Raw genomic sequence first — 20,081 nt, 5'->3', positions numbered from 1 at the left:
GGTCTGGGTCCTTTCTGTGTGGAGTTTGCATGTTCTCCCTGTGTCTGTGTGGGTTTCCTCCGGGAGCTCCGGTTTCCTCCCACAGTCCAAAAACGTGCAGTCAGGTTAATTGAAGACACTGAATTGCCCTATAGATTAATGGGTGTGTGTATGTGTGTCTGCCCTGCAGTGGACTGGCGCCCCGTCCAGACTGTGTCCCGTCCAAGGTGTTACTGTGTGCCTTGCGCCCATTGAAAAGCTGGGATAGGTTACACCCCCCCCCCCCCCCCCTTCCAATTGGATAAGTGTGTTGTAGACTGGCTTTTTGTCTTGGACTTCCATGGTCTGAGTGGCAATGGACCTACTGTGAACATCAACAGTATAAAGCAGTAAAAATGATTACATATATGATATATATACTGATCAGGCATAACATTATGACAACCTTCCCAATATTGTGTTGGTCCCCCTTTTGCTACCAAAACAGCCCTGACCCATCGAGGCATGGACTCCACTAGACCCCTGAAGGTGTGCTGTGGTATCTGGTACCAAGATGTTAGCAGCAGATCCTTTAACTCCTGTAATTGTAAGGTGGGGCCTCCATGGATCGGATTTGTTTGACCAGCACATCCCACAGATGCTCGACTGGATAAAGATCTGTGGAATTTGGAGGCCAAGTCACCACCTCAAACTCGTTGTTGTGCTCCACAAACCATTCCTGAACCATTTTTGCTTTGTGTCAGGGCGCATTATCCTGCTGAAAGAGGCCACAGCCATCAGAAAACACTGTTTCCATGAAAGGGTGTACATGGTCTGCAACAATGCTTAGGTAGGTGGTACAAGTCAAAGTAACATCCACATGGATGGCAGGACCCATGGATGGCAGAACGTTGCCCAAAGCATCACACTGCCTCCGCCGGCTTGCCTTCTTCCCATAGTGCATCCTGGTGCCATGTGTTCCCCAGGTAAGCATTGCACACGCACCCGGCCATCCACGTGATGTACAAGAAAACGTGATTCATCAGACCAGGTCACCTTCTTTCATTGCTCTGTGGTACAGTTCTGATGCTCACGTGCCCACTGTCGGCGCTTTTGGCAGTGAACAGGGGTCAGCATGGGCACCCTGACTGGTCTACGACAATGCAGCCACATAACATAACAAATTGTGATGCACTGTGTATTCTGACACCTTTCTAACAGAACCAGCATTAACTTCTTCAGCAATTTGAGCTACAGTAGCTCGTCTGTTGGCCAGCCTTCACTCCTCACGTGCATCAATGAGCCTTGGCCACCCATGACTAGTGCACAACATGTAAAATGTAACATTGGTTTCTACACCCTATTAAATAACCCATAATACTTGAACTCTCTCTCTTCATTAGACATATGCATTGTTATTATACCCTGGCCATGGTCAAGGTGTATTCAGATGCAAATCCATACCCAGATGAAAAAATCTTCAAATAATATTTGGTCTATATTAACATAAATAGGTAAAAAATTTAATAAATACACATATTTATATTAAAATATACATATAATATACATATAAAAACGGAAATGAAAAAAAAACCACATGCATAAAAGAGCAGGGCTCAAAGGTGATCTGTGGCCTATCAAAAATACACACCACAGTCTGAATTCATTTTGTAACAGAAATAACAGAAATGTAGCAACACTAACACCTTATGATACAGCAGCTTTCACATATCAGAAAACTTTACAAATGTGTCACACAAATGTGCATACTTTCCTAACCATAACTGGTTTTCACTGGGTTCTGAAGTAAGGCATAATCCAATGCCTTTAATGTAAAGTTTAATGTACCATCATGACAAATGATAGTGTGTTTAATGCACTATAATCCATAGAAAAATCCATCATCTAAATAATAAGTTACAGCTTAAGTTCCATTTCATCCCCGTCATCCATCCAAATCTTCAAACTCGCTCTCAATTTCTTCCTCAGGTTCTGATTCCACACAGGTAACGCTCATATGGTTGTTGTCCCCAATAATGACATACTTTACTTTTGAGCTTTCCACCTGAATGGTTTGCGCCGGGTCTGATGTTGCCATCTGCTGATCACTCCTTGGCATAGGCTCCACTGTACCTGTTTAGAAAAAAGCACATGTTGGCAAATGCACAGGAAATGAAAATACTATACTGCAAAGTAAATAATCTTGTAAATACTACACATCATAGTGGTGGTGGGCTGCCAGAGCACCTTGCTTTTAAACAAAAAATTAAAACAGGATTAAACATTTTGTTTCACTCAAGCAACAAATGCAGAACAAAACCTTTTGGAATATTTATCGATAGGATGAAATGTACTACAAATGTACTGTTTCTCAATTAATTAATGTTTGACTTCAAAATAACAGCTGCTTCAATGTCTCCTTTTAACCTAATTCTCTGACTGATTATTAACTTTCAAGAGATCGACACTATGATGGCATGGCAAGTGGACATAATACTTAAATCCTTGCCTCCTTCAAGATTGTCATCAGATAAATTTTACCTTTGCAATGTTCAGCCTATTTTAAGTGTAAAAGATACACAGATCAGCCATAACATTGAAACCACCTCTTTGTTTCTACACTCACTGTCCATTTTATCAGCTCCAATTACCATAAAGAAGCACTTTGTAGTTCTACAATTAGAAGAACTACTGCTGGAGTTTTTAAACACCGTGTCCACTTAGTGTCCACTCTATTAGACACTCCTACCTAGTTGGTTCACCTTGTAGATGTAAAGTCAGAGACGATCGCTCATCTATTGCTGCTGTTTGAGTTGGTCATCTTCTAGACCTTCATCAGTGGTCACAGGACGCTGCCCATGGAGCACTGGATATTTTTGGTTGGTGGACTGTTCTCAGTTCAGCAGTGACAGTGAGGTATCCACTCATACCAGCACAACACACACTAACACACCATCACCATGTCAGTGTCACTGCAGTGCTGAGAATGATCCACCACCTAAATAATACCTACTCTGTAGTGGTCCTGGGAGAGTCCTGACCATTGAAGAACAGCATGAAAGGGGGCTAAGAAAGCATGCAGAGAAACAGATGGACTACAGTCAGTAGTTGTAGAACTACAAAATGGAGCTGATAAAATGGACAGTGAGTGTAGAAACAAGGAGTTGGTTTTAATGTTATGGCTGATCAGTGTATATTAAGTGTAAAAGATAGATTTTAAGTGTAAAAAACATGAAAAGTTTTTCACTTTCACACCATGCAGACATGCAGGTCCATTTCCTGGGTGACCCATTTAGATTACCCATATGCAATTCACACCACTGTGGTTGCCAGTTTTTTCCTGATCAGAGCTATAAGCATTTAGTCAGAAAAAGAAGTACATATTTTCATCTATGGATATAACATGTGCAATATCCTTAAATCTTAACAAGCAGTAACAAAATGTGCAATAACAAAATGTGCAATAATTATCATTATGTATAACCACTGTGAATTTTTCACAATGTGCAATTTTCGTAATGTCAGTATTATTATTAGTAGTATTATTTAACTTTACTATTCTATTACTATTCTATATATATTTCTTATCTTTTAAACCTGTGGTGTTTTTAACGTGAACCAATGCACGTAATCTCGTTTTTTCTGTACACTTTGGTGTACAGTAAAATGACTAAAGTAAATCTTGAATCTTGAATCTTGAATACTTGCCCTTTAACACAAGCACATTTTAAGTTGGAACAAATTGGGAACTGAATGCTTATGGGTTACCACCAGTGGTGTACTCAAAGCCACCTATCTTTGTTTGACTTAAAACCTTTGGTCTGGACTACACCACTAGCATTGTTTTAGGGCCATTGTGTTTGTTTTAAAAGAGGAAACCTTTTCAATTGTATTTTTTCCCCGTTAAGCTCTTTGTGCACAGGTGGATTCCCTGCTTTAAAATATGAGTGAGCAAGTAAATGAATAAGTGTGTATAATTCTTTTGGTTGGGTTTAGCTAATCATTGATTAATGTTCGTAACAGATAGGTATTAGTACGTACAGATGTGCACATCACTAACATCCCTTCTAAATACACTGATATTAATAAATAAATAACCTGACTAATATTGTAAAATTATAAGATACGAAATACTTGACTCAGTTTCTTCAATTACACTGTTATACAGTTCCTATTTAATGTCATCAACCACTTTATCCTGGTCAGAGTCATGGCTGGTCCTGTTTCCTGGAAAACACTGGGCACTAGGCAGGAATAATCTGAACAGGGCGCCAATCCATCACAGGGCCTTTTTTATGCATTTTCCTACAATTTTCCTCCCAATCTAGTCGTATCCAATCACCCTATTGCATTATGCTTCCTCTCTACTGATGTGGATCTCCACCCTGGTTGAGGAGAGCCGTGACTGACACACTCTGAAACGTGTGCAGTAGCCGACTGCATCTTTTTACCAGAGTTCATAAGTGGATCAGCTTTGTGTATGGAGAGCCACACCCTGGGTCCTCATTATCCCTCGATTCTGTGCAGTATAAAAATCAATAAAAAATACAATAAAACCTGCAGTTCACCTTTATTTCTTAATTGTTTCCTTATGCTTCTTAATCGTGGAGATTCTTGATCTTAGAATTTCGTATATCGTTCCGTAAAGGAGCATTCACACGACAAGCGGCACATTAGCTTTTGCGCTGCTTTTTAAAGATAAGCATTTTAGACTCCCTCCAAAAAAAAAAGCTTATTCAATTTACAATTTCTTAGAGCCCCGAGCTATAACACAAGTTTAAATGTGAAACAGGAGGAAAATCCAGCTAAACACAGATACATGTGGATGCTTTCAGAGTGGATTTGACGGTTATTCCACACAAATGCAGATTCATCTCATATGCGCACTTTGATGACGTTTTACCACACCGCTCAAGCCGAGTGCTGAACAAAGTGGCTGTTCATTGTTAATTTGAAATTAAATAAATAAATTTTTTTAGAGAAACTGAACATGTTGAGTTTAAGGGAAACATTGAGTTTAAGGGTACAAATTTCTTGACAAAGGGCGCAGAGTTTCAAAGATTTTGAGTTTAGGGGACGTTGAGTTACAAGGTACCACTGTATTTCTAGTCCATTTGGTGACATTCAGTACAGAAGCATTTCTGTAGAAGCATACAGAAGCATGTAGTGGCATCTGGGAATTGTGCCATTAGGCACAAAGATGTATCTGGATTCCTTTAATAGTTGTAATATTATCATTCACAGTGGAAGTTTTAATTCCTAAATTTCTTGCAATATGAGCTATTGAGCTTGAGCTGTTTTTTTTATTTTTTGTTGACAATGGTGCAGATGTTAAACACTTTTGAGCTATTCTTACCACTAGTGACATCAGGCTTAGAGAGTTGACAGCGGAAGCCATTGTTGCTTCCAATAATGCAGTTGGTCAGTAGGGAATTGTGAATATTTATGATACTTGAGGGATTGCTTCCAGTTGTTCCTGTCAAAAGTAAAGACAGAAAAAACAGAATAAAGGACCACTGTGTGATGCAGATTTAAATAGAAAATTAAACATGTACACTGTATAGCAAAAGTACATGGACACCTGATCATGGGGTCGTTGATTAAAAGACATTCATATCGAGTCCCCTCTTTGCAGCTATAACAGCCTGAAAAAACCTTTACAAGATTTTGCAAAAGGGTCTGTCGTAATTTGTGACTCAAATGATCAGTTGTGAGGTAGGGCACCAATGCTGGATGAAAATGCCCAAATCTAAATAAATAGGTGTGTATTTAGCGTAAAACAGGCTTAGAATAAATCATAATTAGGAGGGGAAGGGGGTGTTTGGTCTGGTTAACAACCCCACCTAGCAATGGGGTCAGTCCTGCTTCTTACTGAGCTCAGAGTGTTTTTTCTAAGATTGGTAATATGCTAAAATCGCTCTTAAGCTAAAACTTTTAGCTAGAAGTTATATATATTTATATTTTGTTTATGCATTTTCTCCCTCCCTTTTAGCGCATCCAATTGCCCGATTGCGTCATGCTTCCTCTCCACCAATGCCGATCCCTGCTCTGAATGAGGAGAACGACGCCCACATGGGCAGCATGCCGTATGCATCTTATCACCTACACTTTGACAAGTGCAGTGCAGATCAGCACTGTGTACGGAGAGACACACCCTGAGAGCACTCTGCACATTCTGTGCAGGCACCATCAATTAGCGAGAGAGACCCTATCCGGCTTAATCCCACCCATATCTGATCAACAGGCCAATAGTTGTGCATGTGGCCGCTCAGCCTAGCCGGCAGGCAGAGCTGAGATTCAATACGATGTATTCGAGATCCCAGCTCTGGTTCCAGCGTGTGTTTTTTTTTACCGCTGCGCCACCTGAGCGGCTCTAGCTAGAAGTTTTTAAGTTAGTAACTATCTGAGCAGATCCGCCCCCCCATTTTCTCCTCTAATCTAGTCGTACTGAATTACACTGATTGCGTTATGCTTCACCTCTACCGATACAACCCTCCACTGATGACTGAGAAGCTTTGTAACTGACACACGCCCCCTCCGACACATGCGCAGTACCAACTGTCTCTTTTCACCTGCACGAGGCGAGTTCATATGCTGATCAGCTTTTGTGCACGGAGAGCCACTCCCTGATCAGCATTATTCCTCAACTATGTGCATGTGCCATCAATCAGCCAGCAGAGGTCGTAATTGCACCAGTTATAAGGGACCCGGTCCGGCTTTTCCCACCCTGTGAACAACAGCCAATCGTTGTTTCATGCGGCCACCCAGCCCAGCCAGATGGCAGAGCTGAAATTCGATACGATGTATTCTAAATCCCAGCGCTGGTGTGCTAGCGTATTTTACTGCTGCGCCACCTGAGCACCCTGAGCGAATTCTTAAAAGTTTTATAAATACCTGAACTCAGAAATAGGCAGGTCAACATACTGTGTGCCATTTTATTTATATAGCATGAAATTACATACACTATATGTACGTATTGGTCCATGAGCTTGCTGGGCATCCTATTCCAAAACCAGATGCATTTTTATTTAATTGCTTCCTCTTTACTTTTTAGCATCCACTCTTCTTGGAACCCTTTCTAAAAGCGTATCATATCTGCAGAGATATGTCAATATAGTGAGTTTTGTCAATATAGTGAGTAAGTTTAGGGTTGTGACCAAGGGCTCTGTGTTGACAACTAGAGCTCCTTTGCACACACCTAGTCAAACCATGTCTTATACACTGATCAGCCATAACATTAAAACCACCTCCTTGTTTCTACATTCACTGTCCATTTTATCAGCTCCACTTACTATATAGAAGCACTTTGTAGTTCTACAACTACTTACTGTAGTCCATCTGTTTCTCTACATATTTTTTAGCCTGCTTTTACCGTGTTCTTCAATGGTCAGGACCCCCACAGGACCACTACAGAGTAGGTATTATTTGGGTGGTGGATGATTCTCAACACTGCAGTGACACTGACATGGTGGTGGTGTGTTAGTGTGTGTTGTGCTGGTATGAGTGGATAAGACACAGCAATGCTGATGGAGTTTTTAAACACCTCACTGTCACTGCTGGTCTGAGAATAGTCCACCAACCAAAAATATATCCAGCCAACAGCGCCCCGTGGGCAGCATCCTGTGACCACTGATGAAGGTCTAGAAGATGACCAACTCAAACAGTAGTAATAAATGTGCGATCGTCTCTGACTTTACATCGACAAGGTGGACCAACTAGGTAGGAGTGTCTAATAGAGTGGACAGTGAGTGGACACGGTATTTAAAAACTCCAGCAGCGCTGCTGTGTCTGATCCACTCATAACAGCACAACACACACTAACACACCACCACCATGTCAGTGTCGCTGCAGTGCTGAGAATGATCCACCACCTAAATAATACCTGCTCTGTGGTGGTCCTGACCATTGAAAAATGGGGTGAAAGCAAGCTAAAAAAGTATGTAGAGAAATAGATGGACTACAGTCAGTAATTGTAGAACTTCAAAATGCTTCTATATGGTAAGTGAAACTGATAAAATGGACAGAAACAAGGAGGTGGTTTTAATGTTATGGCTGATCAGTGTATAAATTACTTTTCTATTTTGCATTGTTCCCGTTTCCTTTTGGAATTGCTTTGCTACTTGCACCACTCCTGCTTTGACTGAGGAGGAGCTGCAGAACAACCCCATCTCCCTCCGACACACAAACCAGTCAGCAGTGGTGTCAGTTACAGCATCACCCTTCATTTGGCATGGTCAGTTGTGCCTATTAGATGCTCAGCCAGGTCGATAACACCACTGCGATTCAAGCTCAAAGCTCGAGCTCCCAGCAATGGTAGGCAAGCATATTAGACCACCCCATAAACTGCTGTTCTGATCATTTAGATACTATACAGTCACTTAACAAAACAAAACAAAAACTACTAATACATACCTGAAAATGAACAGTTCTCATGACGGTGATCTTCATCGGATACTTTCACTGCAGGACAGACAAACAAATTAGAGACAGTCTTCTTAGATTCCTTTATTAACCAAACACTATGCACTTACCTGCACCTCTAGTAACGGTATGGAAGAGCGACCGGTCACATGCACTCAGGCATCGGAAAAAGAGCAGGCATGACTTGCTGCCCTTGCGCAGGAGTGTTTGCAGGAGGCGTGCGGCCTGCTGGGATTCTGTAGGCTCGGCACGGATTATCTGAACCTCATGGTCGGTAAGTACACGTGAGCCTCTTAGGCAAACGGAGATCTGCTGTACCATGCATGCAGACATACACTTACTCAGTGTGTTCAGCTCACGCTGCAGAGCTTTCTCTATTCAAGGAGAGAAAATACATTTATTTATTCATAAAGATTTTATTACTAAAATAATAATCTTAAGGCAGGTTGTAGATCAACCAACAGCAATGCAATGGTTACAGCTGCAATGTTATGAAGCGTAATGTACAACAAAGGAGACCTCTTACTACCAAGCAACATCTGGAAAAAAATGAACTTTTACAACTACAACAACTGGTGTCCTTAGTTCCCAAATATTTGCCGAAAATGCTGTTAAAAGGACACAGTAGTAAATACGCCCTTTTCCCAACTTTTTTGGAACGTGTAGCCAACAAATTACACTATATGGCCAAATATACACCGATCAGCCATAACATTATGACCACCTCCTTGTTTCTACACTCACTGTCCATTTTATTAGCTCCACTTACTATGTAGAAGCACTTTGTAGTTCTACAATTACTGACTTTTAGCCTGCTTTCACCCTGTTCTTCAATGGTCAGGACCCCCACAGGACCACCACAGAGCACAACACACTAACACACCACCACCATGTCAGTGTCACTGCAGTGCTGAGAATGATCCACCACCTAAATAATACCTACTCTGTGGTGGTCCTGTGGGGGTCCTGACCATTGAAGAACAGCATGAAAGGGGGTTAACAAAGCATGCATAGAAACAGATGGACTACTGTCAGTAATTGTAGAATGACAAAGTGCTCCTATATGGTAAGTGGAGCTGATAAAATGGACAGTGAGTGTAGAAAGAAGGAGGTGGTTTTAATGTTATGGCTGATCGGTGTATGTAGAGCCTGTCCCAATGATTCAATTTAGTTGCTTCTGCAACATTCATTGCTAGGTGTATCAGAATTATTTAAGATAAATAAAACACTTTAAACATTGTGGCAACAGTTTGGGGGAAATCCCCTTTCTTTTACAACATGTTTATGCCCCTGAGCACAAAAGCAAGGTCTATGGAGACATGGTTTAACTAGTTGTATCCAAGGGACATCCAGTGGCCTACACTGAATTTGGTTAACATAAGCCTTCTTTTTTTTAGCAAGTAAAGAATTATGTGGCATTTGTAAATGTAACTCCATATTGTAGTGCTTGGCAAAGGTTGGCCAAAGAAATCCCTTGTCCATGTAGTTAAATCAGCTGTAGATAAATGACGGTTTACAGATTACAGGTGTTAGGCTTAGACTTTCAAGGAACACTGCATTGAAACATTTCAATAATTTTCTCACACATTTGTTGGCAAATTGGAGATCCTTTGCCCATCTTTGATCCTCAAAGACTCAGCCTTATGTGGATACTTGTTTTGTACCAAATCAATAACAATCACCTGTTTTTAAACCATTATTAACTCTAAATTTTCCTGTCCCAACCTTTATTGGAATGTGTTGCAGGTTTAAATGCGGTAATGTACAGTATGTATATTGTGTATGTATAACTGAAATGATATTGACCAGTCAAAACATGAAATATCTTGGGTTCGAACTGTCTGCAATGAAATAAAAGTCAAAGTAAATGTAAGAAACACTGTGGGTTTTTTAATTTGCGTTTTCCATACTGTCCCAACTCCTTCTGATTTCGGGTTGTATATGTACACCGATCAGCCATAATATAAAACCATAAAACCACCTCCTTGTTGCTACACTCACTGTCCATTTAATCAGCTCCACTTACCATATAGAAGCACTTTGTAGTTCTACAATTACTGACTGTAGTCCATCTGTTTCTCTGCATGCTTTGTTAGCCTGCTTTCATGCTGTTATTCAATGGTCAGGACCCCCACAGACTAGGTATTATTTGGGTGGTGGCTCATTCTCAGCACTACAGTGACACTGATATGGTGGTGGTGTGTTAGTGTGTGTTGTGCTGGTAAGAGTGGATGAGAAACAGCAATGCTGATGGAGTTTTTAAACACCTCACTGTCAGTGCTAGACTGAGAATAGTCCACCAACCAAGAATATCCAGCCAACAGTGACCCATGGGCAGCATCCTGTGACCACTGATGAGGGTCTACAAGATGACCAACTCAAACAGCAGCAATAGATGAACGATCGTCTCTGAATTTACATCTACAAGGTGGACCAACTAGGTAGGAGTGTCTAATAGAGTGGACACTGAGTCTGATCCACTCATACCAGCACAACACACACTAAAACACCACCACCATGTCAGTGTCACTGCAGTGCTGAAAAAAGATCCACCACCTAAATAATACCTGCTCTGTGGTGGTCCTGTGGGGGTCCTGACCATTGAAAAACAGGGTGAAAGCAGGCTAAAAAGGTATGTAGAGAAATATATGGACTACAGTCAGTAATTATAGAACTACAACGTGCTTCTATATGGTAAGTGGAGCTGATAAAATGGACAGTGAGTGTAGAAACAAAGAGGTGGTTTTAATGTTATGGCTGATCAGTGTATATGTATATAGCAAATGTGACATTTAAACGCTTCGGATCTTCCTGAATTTTAATATAACATAATGACAACACAAAGTGAACACAAAAGCGCAGCTGTTAACTAAGCATTACGTTTATTTAAAATAAATATTAATTTAAAACCTGTATCACCGATGTAAAACTTGCACCTCTAGATCTAATAACTCATTGTGCCCCTCTTGGCAGAAACAACTGGCGTTTGCAATAACTTAAAATCAGGATTTGCATATTGGAATTAGGGTTTTGCAGTCCAAAAATAAATTATAAATGTACCGCATAAAAGCCTCAAAATCTTTATGTGCAGTTTGAGATACAAAGCAAATTACGTGAGTAACCGTAATAATACATGAAGCCGATCACCACTTCCTTGTTTTCGAGTTCGGCTTTCTACGTGTATTATTAAAAAATTAAACATTAAATAAGTATTAAATGAAAACTTACCGGGTGATAAAACAGTCATATCGGACAAAGTTCTGTCCATCAGCTAAACACATACACAAAATGAGCGGTTACACCACTTCACATCACTTTATTACTAATCCTTTTGAAACCGAAACCACAGCAGCACACTTGCATCAGTGCGCATGCGCCCCAAACGGTGCTTCCCCTTGAGGAATTCCCAGGTTGACCTCACTGTTATTCGTTCATTCTTCAGCAGATGGGTTACACTGCACCATGATCTTGCACGTCAGCTTCATGTATTTATACAGCATTATGAAATACACTGATCAGCCATAACATTAAAACCACCTCCTGTCCTACTTATCAGCTCCACTTACCATATAGAAGCACTTTGTAGTTCTACAGTTATTGACTGTAGTCCATCTATTTCTCTACATACTTCTTTAGCCTGCTTTCACCCTGTTCTTCAATGGTCAGGACCCCCGCAGGACCACCACAGAGCAGGTATTATTTATGTGGTGGATCATTCTCAGCACTGCAGTTACAAAGACATGGTGGTGGTGTGTTAGTGTGTGTTGTGCTGGTATGAGTGGATCAGACACAGCAGCACTGATGGAGTTTTTAAATACCGTGTCCACTTACTGTCCACTATTAGACACTTCTACCTAGTTGGTTCACCTTGTAGATGTAAAGTCAGAGACGATCGCTCATCTATTGCTGCTGTTTGAGTTGGTCATCTTCGAGACCTTCATCAGTGGTCACAGGACGCTGCCCACAGGGCGCTGTTGGCTGGATATATTTTTGGTTGGTGGACCATTCTTAGTCCAGCGGTGACAATGAGGTGTTTAAAAACTCCAGCAGCATTGCTGTGTCTTATCCACTCATACCAGCACAAGACACACTAACACACCACCACCACCATGTCAGTGTCACTGCAGTGCTGAGAATGATCCACCACCCAAATAAAACCTACTCTATGGTGGTCCTGTGGTGGTCATGACCATTGAAGAACAGCATGAAAGGGGGCTAACAAAACATGCAGAGAAACAGATGGACTACAGTCAATAATTGTAGAACTACAAAGGGCTTCTATATAGTAAGTGGAGCTGATAAAATAGACAATGTGTGTAGAAAAAAGAAGGTGGTTTTAATGTTATGGCTAATTGGTGTATGCTGTATGAAATATAACCAAAAGTATGTGGACACCCATCCTAATGATTGCGATTGGGTATTTCAGTCACACCCTAACATAAGTGCTAACATAAGTGTAAAATCAATTATTTTAAGTGAGATTATAAGTGAGATTTTGGTGCAAAGAAACAGCACTATTCTTAACCTCAAGCCTATTAAACACCACTGAGATAAATTGGATAAATAGCAAGCCAGGCAATTAACTTTAGTGCCAAGCTGTGCAAATGCTCTGTTGAGTGATCAGGGACAAATTCTGCCACACAAAGAAAATATCTCCCGAAGGAATAGAGGCTGCTGAATAAAGTCCATTGTTTTGTTTGTTTGTTTATTAGGATTTTAACGTCATGTTTTACACTTTGTTTACATTCATGACAGACACAGTAGTTACTTATTACACAAGGTTTATCAGTTCACAAGGTTATATCAAACACAGTCATGGACAATTTTGTATTTCCAGTTCACCTCACTTGCATGTCTTTGGACAGTGGGAGGAAACCGGAGCACCCGGAGTAAACCCACACAGACACGGGGAGAACATGCAAACTCCACACAGAAAGGACCCGGACCGCCCCACCTGGGGATCGAACCCAGGACCTTCTTGCTGTTAGGTGACAGTGCTACCCACATAGCCACTGTGCCGCCCCCCAAGTCCATTGAAATGCCCACATAAAACACTGGTATATGTAGGGTAGCTGTGTTCCTTATACATGAAACTAGACAGCTCTATTACATACAACAGTAAAGTAGCTCAACTAAAGAATGAAAACTTTGCTAAAACAATTTAGACCAGTATTTGTTTTGTTTTTAACATGTTTATGCTTATTAGGAATCAGAAAATGTGTTTCAAAAATGTTTATGAAAATGTTTATGCAAAGGAGTTACTAACCAGTATTTGCTGTTGTTCAAACATAAAACCGAAAGATTAGTATTTGGCAAAAGAAACCAGCTTTGAAAATCAGGTGGAAGTGTTTTTATTTATCAGGGTTTTTTTTTATACAGATTTGCTAGCTCCTCTGTTGGCAAACATATGTTTTCTGAAACTATGTTGGGCTTGATCATGTCTGGTTTTCTGCTGGTTTATGAAACCAGCACACTTAGATCTCTTTCTGGAAACTCACCCGGTGTTGCAACACTTTTCAGTCATAATAAGGAAACTGCCCTGTATGAGTGAGCTGCCCCAGATGTGGTGCCATCATGCCTTGCCATTCCTGGCTTGTTTTCATTCTTTTCTCTTACCTGGGTTGTTACAGGTGCTTTTAGTAGCTTGATCTGTTGTGACAACCAGTTTTAATTTCTGCTCCTTTCCTTTCTATCATCTTTCTCCAGTATGGGCTGCAAATGTTTTATGTTTTTCATATGTTACTTTGTGGCTGTTATTTTTGCCACCACATTCATTTGTGCTTATCCCATTTTTTGTTTGTTAAAACATGATTAATAAAACAAACAAAACAAAAAAATTAAGTAACATGCTGTAGCAGAATAAAAAGTGAGCAGTGTTTTAAACTGAGTTGTAAACCTGGTCAAATAGGAATGTTTTAAGTCTGGATATAAAAGTATCTAAAGTCAGAGCTTTAAATGCTGATTCTCAGTGTTTAGTCTGTTGGCGGCACAGTGGCTCGGTGGGTAGCACTGTTGCCTCACAGCAAGAAGGTCCTGGGTTTGATCCCCAGGTGGGGTGGTCCAGGTCCTTTCTGTGTGGAGTTTGCATGTTCTCCCTGTGTCTGTGTGGGTTTTCTCCGGGAGCTCCGGTTTCTTCCCACAGTCCAAAAACATGCAGTCAGGTTAATTGGAGACACTGAATTGCCCTATGTGTGTGTGTGTGTGTGTTTATTTGTGCCTGCCCTGCGATGGACTGGTGCCAGGGTGTTACTGTGTGCCTTGCGCCCATTCAAAAGCTGGGATAGGCTCCAGCACCAACCCCCCCCCCCCCCCCCCTAAGAAAATTCTGTTTCATCCAGTTAGTGATGTGCTCAAGGCATTTAAACATTTTGTTATTGCTGTTGATTTTAACATACATATTGACCATCCAAAGGACATGTTGCCAAGAAACTGCATACTTGTTTTTGGAGTCACATACAGAATTGAGATCTTTAAATGATGTGAAGTCACCAAATGGAACACAGCAGCTGGACCTTCACCTTTTCTGCTTACACATTATAAGACTTTATTCATACAGTTGCAGCACTGCATTAATTTAGCCATGACTGATCAAAATAAAGCCCATGTGTTGTAATCAATTCATTAACTAAATGAGACATGTTTCTCAGAGATATAATATATAGAAGAGCTAAGTAACTTATGTACTTTTCTCTAGAAGCTCTGACTCACGTTACATACTGCAGATCTCCATTTACAGTATCTGACATGTACACTCAGTTCTTTCTGTTTCTGATAAGTACAGGAATAGAACAGATTACAGGCACACAGGGTCCAAGCTTGTTTTGAAAACATGTACTGCTGACATCACTACTGTAGCAGCAGCCGACCTGAAACATGTCAATTCACCAAAGTTGGGTGGACCTACAGCTGACTATAAAGTAGAAAAGCTGCCTTTTTGGTAGTTGAGGAGCTTGTCTTTTTCTTTAAGGTGCTATGGGTGGTAGCAGAGCTTGATTCTTCTAAGGGGAAAGTCTGGTCAAGGGAAGTGAGGTTGAAGCAGTAGATGAGGGTGGAGGAAAAGCTGTAATGGTTCTTCTTTGTACTGGAGGGCTGGCTAACAGGAAAAGTGACAGCCCACAGCCCATATCAGCTTCTCCATGGTTGCTGGAAGGTTTAAGTGGGGTAATGGAGTGGTGGAAATAGAGGACAGTGTGGATTGTTCTTAAGGTTTTGTTGTCTCCAGAATCTGATAAAGTTGATTGTTACCATTCACATCCAGTGTCTGCAGCTCCCCTAGGGCATTCTCAGTGGGAGGAGGATGATATGGCTCTGGAGTGATTACGTCAGCTGCAGAGTACCTGGGTTTTGTTTGCTGACGTGTCTCCAATAATAGGGAGTGGGAAAATTGTGCAATGAGAAAATGAGGTTCTCTGTCAGATTTGACACCCCTCTTGTTAGTGTGCAGTCCATCTCCATAAAAAAATCTCTTCCCCCTAAAAAAACAAGCTAAAGTTGTCAGTAAGGTTCAAATCATTTGACCAACAGCATTTATGTAGCCAAGTGTTTAATCCAAGTAACCTTGAGAACGTATTAGTTCCCCATGCAAGTAGAGGACAACTGGTAAGACTGTACATTACTGATAAGAGTTTGCTAAGTGTGTTAAACAGATAATTAAAGTCTCTTTTTAAAACTTCAGACTCTTGCTTGCTTGTGTCATTGCCAACATATACTGGTGCTGGTCATAAAATTAGAATATCATGAAAAAGTTGATTTATTTTAGTAATTCCATTCAAAAAGTGAAACTTGTATATTATATTCATTCATTACACACAGACTGATATATTTCAAATGTTTATTTCTTTTAATGTTGATGATTATAACTGACAACTAATGAAAACCCCAAATTCAGTATCTCAGAAAATTAGAATATTACTTAAGACCAATACAAAAAAAGGATTTTTAGAAATGTTGGCCAACTGAAAAGTATAAACATGAAAAGTATGAGCATGTACAGCACTCAATACTTAGTTGGGGCTCCTTTTGCCTGGATTACTGCAGCAATGCGGCGTGACATGGAGTCCATCAGTCTGTGGCACTGCTCAGGTGTTATGAGAGCCCAGGTTGCTCTGATAGTGGCCTTCAGCTCTTCTGAATTGTTGGGTCTGGCGTATCGCATCTTCCTCTTCACAATACCCCATAGATTTTCTATGGGGTTAAGGTCAGGCGAGTTTGCTGGCCAATTAAGAACAGGGATACCATGGTCCTTAAACCAGGTACTGGGTAGCTTTGGCACTGTGTGCAGGTGCCAAGTCCTGTTGGAAAATGAAATCTGCATTTCCATAAAGTTGGTCAGCAGCAGGAAGCATGAAGTGCTCTAAAACTTCCTGGTAGACGGCTGTGTTGACCTTGGACCTCAGAAAACACAGTAGACCAACACCAGCAGATGACATGGCACTCCAAACCATCACTGACTTTGGAAACTTTACACTGGACCTCAAGCAACGTGGATTCTGTGCCTCTCCTCTCTTCCTCCAGACTCTGGGACCTTGATTTCCAAAGGTAATGCAAAATTTACTTTCATAACTGCACATAACTTTGGACCACTCAGCAGTCCTTTTTGTCTTTAGCCCAGGCGAGACGCTTCTGACGCTGTCTCTTGTTCAAGAGTGGCTTAACACAAGGAATGCGACAGCTGAAACCCATGTCTTGCATATGTCTGTGCGTGGTGGTTCTTGAAGCACTGACTCCAGCTGCAGTCCACTCTTTGTGAATCTCCCCCACATTGTTGAATGGGTTTTGTTTCACAATCCTCTCCAGGGTGCAGTTATCCCTATTGCTTGTACACTTTTTCTACCACATCTTTTCCTTTCCTTCACCTCTCTATTAATGTGCTTGGACACAGAGCTCTGTGAACAGCCAGCCTCTTTAGCAATGACCTTTTGTGTCTTGCCCTGCTTGTGCAAGGTGTCAATGGTCGTCTTTTGTACAACTGTCAAGTCAGCAGTCTTCCCCATGATTGTGTAGCCTACAGAACTAAACTGAGAGGCCATTTAAAGGCCTTTGCATGTGTTTTGAGTTAATTAGCTGATTAGAGTGTGGCACCAGGTGTCTTCAATATTGTACCTTGTCACAATATTCTAATTTTCTGAGATACTGAATTTGGGGTTTTCATTAGTTGTCAGTTATAATCATCAACATTAAAAGAAATAAACATTTGAAATATATCAGTCTGTGTGTAATGAATGAATATAATATACAAGTTTCACTTTTTGAATGGAATTACTGAAATAAATCAACTTTTTCATGATATTCTAATTTTATGACCAGCACCAGTACAACAAGGGTGTCTGTGGTGACATTGCTGTGCCACTGTGACTGGCTGACACTTCTGGCTCTTTCTGTGTTTTCACTGCATTTGGGAATCTCACAAAGGCCTTGCAGTAATTCAGATCTGTTTTGTAACTGAAGGGGAAGTAATATTCTGATCTAGCTTTGTGCTGTGGTGCAGCAGTGTTAGATTTAGCTTTTTGCTGGGGTTTCTGAGCAGCAGCGTTGGTATCAGCATTAACAAGGCAAGACCACTGATGAATGTATGTGATCTTGAGCCATCAGATTGAATGAGAATGAGTCATACTAATGTAAAATTTAGCCACATGGGCTCTGGACTATTTCAGAGTATGGGTGGCACGGTGTCTTGGTGGATAGCACTGTCGCCCAGCAGCAGTGAGGTCCTGGGTTAAATTTCCAGTTGGACAATTTCCTTTCTGTCCAAAAGACATGTAAGTTAGGTGAATTGAAGATACAAAGACATGCAAGTTAGGTGAATTGAAGATACAAAGACATGCAAGTTAGGTGAATTGGAGATACAAAACTGCTCATGAATCATGTGTAACCTAACCACATGTCCTAAATGAAAGTGACTAAAGTGTAAAACATATGTTCAAATCCTAATAAACAAACCACAGCATTAATAAATTAATAAACCACAGCATTAATAAATGCAACCTGAAACTGTTTTACACACAGAGAAATACCACAGTACAGGAATGACGCTAAGTTATATGGACCCAAGTTCATGTCAGATGGACTGACAGACAGTAGAAATGAGTGCTGCAGTCAGATAAGTCCCCTGATAAAAGATAATTTTATAGCAGTTACTATAAGTTAATTGGTCTGTAAATGAACTAAAATGAAAATGAAAGCTTGGCAGTAACACACCATATATTGGTTACATTTATTTATTTATTTAGATGTGGTTGTGGGGATAATGTTAAATATAGGGACGTTGTAGCCTAGTTAAGGTACTGGACTAGTAATCAGAAGGTCACCGGTTCAAGCCCCACCACTGCCGGGTTGCTGCTGTTGGGCCCGTGAGCAAGGCCCTTAACCCTCAATTGCTCAGACTGTACTGTACACACTGTCACACTAATGTAAGTCGCTTTGGATAAAGGCGTCTGCTAAATGTCGAAAATGTAAATGTAAATATTAACAGGGGCAGCACGGTGGTTAAGTGGGTAACACTGTCGCCTTACAGCAAGAAGGTCCTGGGTTCGATCCTCAGGAGGGGTATTCTTGCATATTCTTCCCGTGTCTGCGTGGAAGGGTTGCCAACTTTTAGAACTGGAAATAAGGAACACCCTGGGCTGGCGGGTTGGCGGAGGGCATAGGGTGGGGGGTGAAATGGCAGGTGTTTACCTGAGCGGGAGCGGAGGGGGGTAGGCAGTTAGGGTTGCACCTATAAAAAATATAACGGGTCTTACACCGTCATAGGTAACATTTTTTCTCAATAGTGCAAACAACATTTTTACATAATCCATCTTCACACTGACATGCAGCCCCCGTTCTGGACTGCGTTGCTTAGGGGGGCAGTGAGAAAATCGGGGGGGGGGGGGGGGGGGGGGGGCGCTGCTTGTGTTACTACTTAAAATGCGCCGGCCCTGCTTGTGTTACTACTTAAAATAATAACCAAACGCTTTGTAATTACCACGGTAGCAGCAGTTTCCTTCTGTTTCATACATATTACCCTGTCTCAGTCTAATCTGCAGCATTTCTCTCCCACTGATAAAAATACGGAACAAAGTGCGTCCCGTATCAGTTCAATACGGAACACCACGTTTAGTTTCCAATTAAGGAATGATTCTGTATTTTACGGGATGGTTGGCAACCCTACTGCGTGGGTTTCCTCCTTTTCCACCGACGCGGCACGGAGCCCGTTCCGGTTCCCGAACTTGATTTTGAACCGGTTCCGCGTGTTTCCACCGGAAAAAAGAGGTTCCAGACAGTGAACTAGCGGGCCAATCTGGCACCACAGAATACTTGGTTTTTCAGCCCGAACCGTGACGTCCGTCAGTGGGCGTGTCATGTTGTACAGCATAGCGCGTTAGCAACAATGCCGTCCGCTGGAGTCTCGTATGGAGCTTAATGCTGCATTTTTATCTTTTAAACTTCACCTGATTACATTTTGAACCAGTTTGCCGCTTCTATTTTCAAAGCGCCTTTAAAAAGATGAATTGTGTGATATTATGAGATAAAAGTGACCCGGACAGAACGAAAAACGCTTAACGTGAAAAATAAAGCATGAAGCTTTTTCAACTCCCCGAGCTGCATAAACACACGTGAAGTAAATCCAGCTAAACACAGATACATGTGGTATTTTAGAGTGGATTTGATGTTTATTTCACACAGATTAATGTTCATGTTGTGGAACTTTAATGATGTTTCAC

At 41.1% G+C, this 20,081-nt stretch overlaps 1 protein-coding gene across 1 annotated transcript; it reads right to left on the bottom strand.

Annotated features, from left to right (window-relative positions):
- Nucleotides 1-1,465: 1,465 nt before the first annotated feature.
- si:dkey-29h14.10 (uncharacterized) lies at nt 1,466-8,700 on the bottom strand. Its single transcript, XM_062992275.1, has 4 exons — nt 8,490-8,700; nt 8,371-8,418; nt 5,315-5,434; nt 1,466-2,091 (listed from the first exon to the last, which is right to left on the bottom strand). The coding sequence occupies exons 1-4, from the start codon at nt 8,698-8,700 to the stop codon at nt 1,904-1,906; spliced, it is 567 nt and encodes a 188-aa protein (XP_062848345.1). The 3' UTR covers nt 1,466-1,903.
- Between the last annotated feature and the right edge of the window lie 11,381 nt (nt 8,701-20,081).

This window comes from Trichomycterus rosablanca, chromosome 3, assembly GCF_030014385.1.
Source record: "Trichomycterus rosablanca isolate fTriRos1 chromosome 3, fTriRos1.hap1, whole genome shotgun sequence".
Taxonomy (NCBI): Eukaryota; Metazoa; Chordata; class Actinopteri; order Siluriformes; family Trichomycteridae; genus Trichomycterus; species Trichomycterus rosablanca.
This window is presented reverse-complemented; position numbering and strand designations above follow the sequence as displayed.

Bases quoted from the DNA above. Each gene is read 5' to 3' on its own strand.
- si:dkey-29h14.10 (XM_062992275.1), bottom strand. From the start codon at position 8,700: ATGGTACAGCAGATCTCCGTTTGCCTAAGAGGCTCACGTGTACTTACC. The intron at 8,419-8,489 runs GTAAGTGCATAG...TCTGTCCTGCAG, and splicing joins TACCGTTACTAGAGGTGCAG to TGAAAGTATCCGATGAAGAT. The intron at 5,435-8,370 runs GTATGTATTAGT...TACTTTTGACAG, and splicing joins TGAGAACTGTTCATTTTCAG to GAACAACTGGAAGCAATCCC.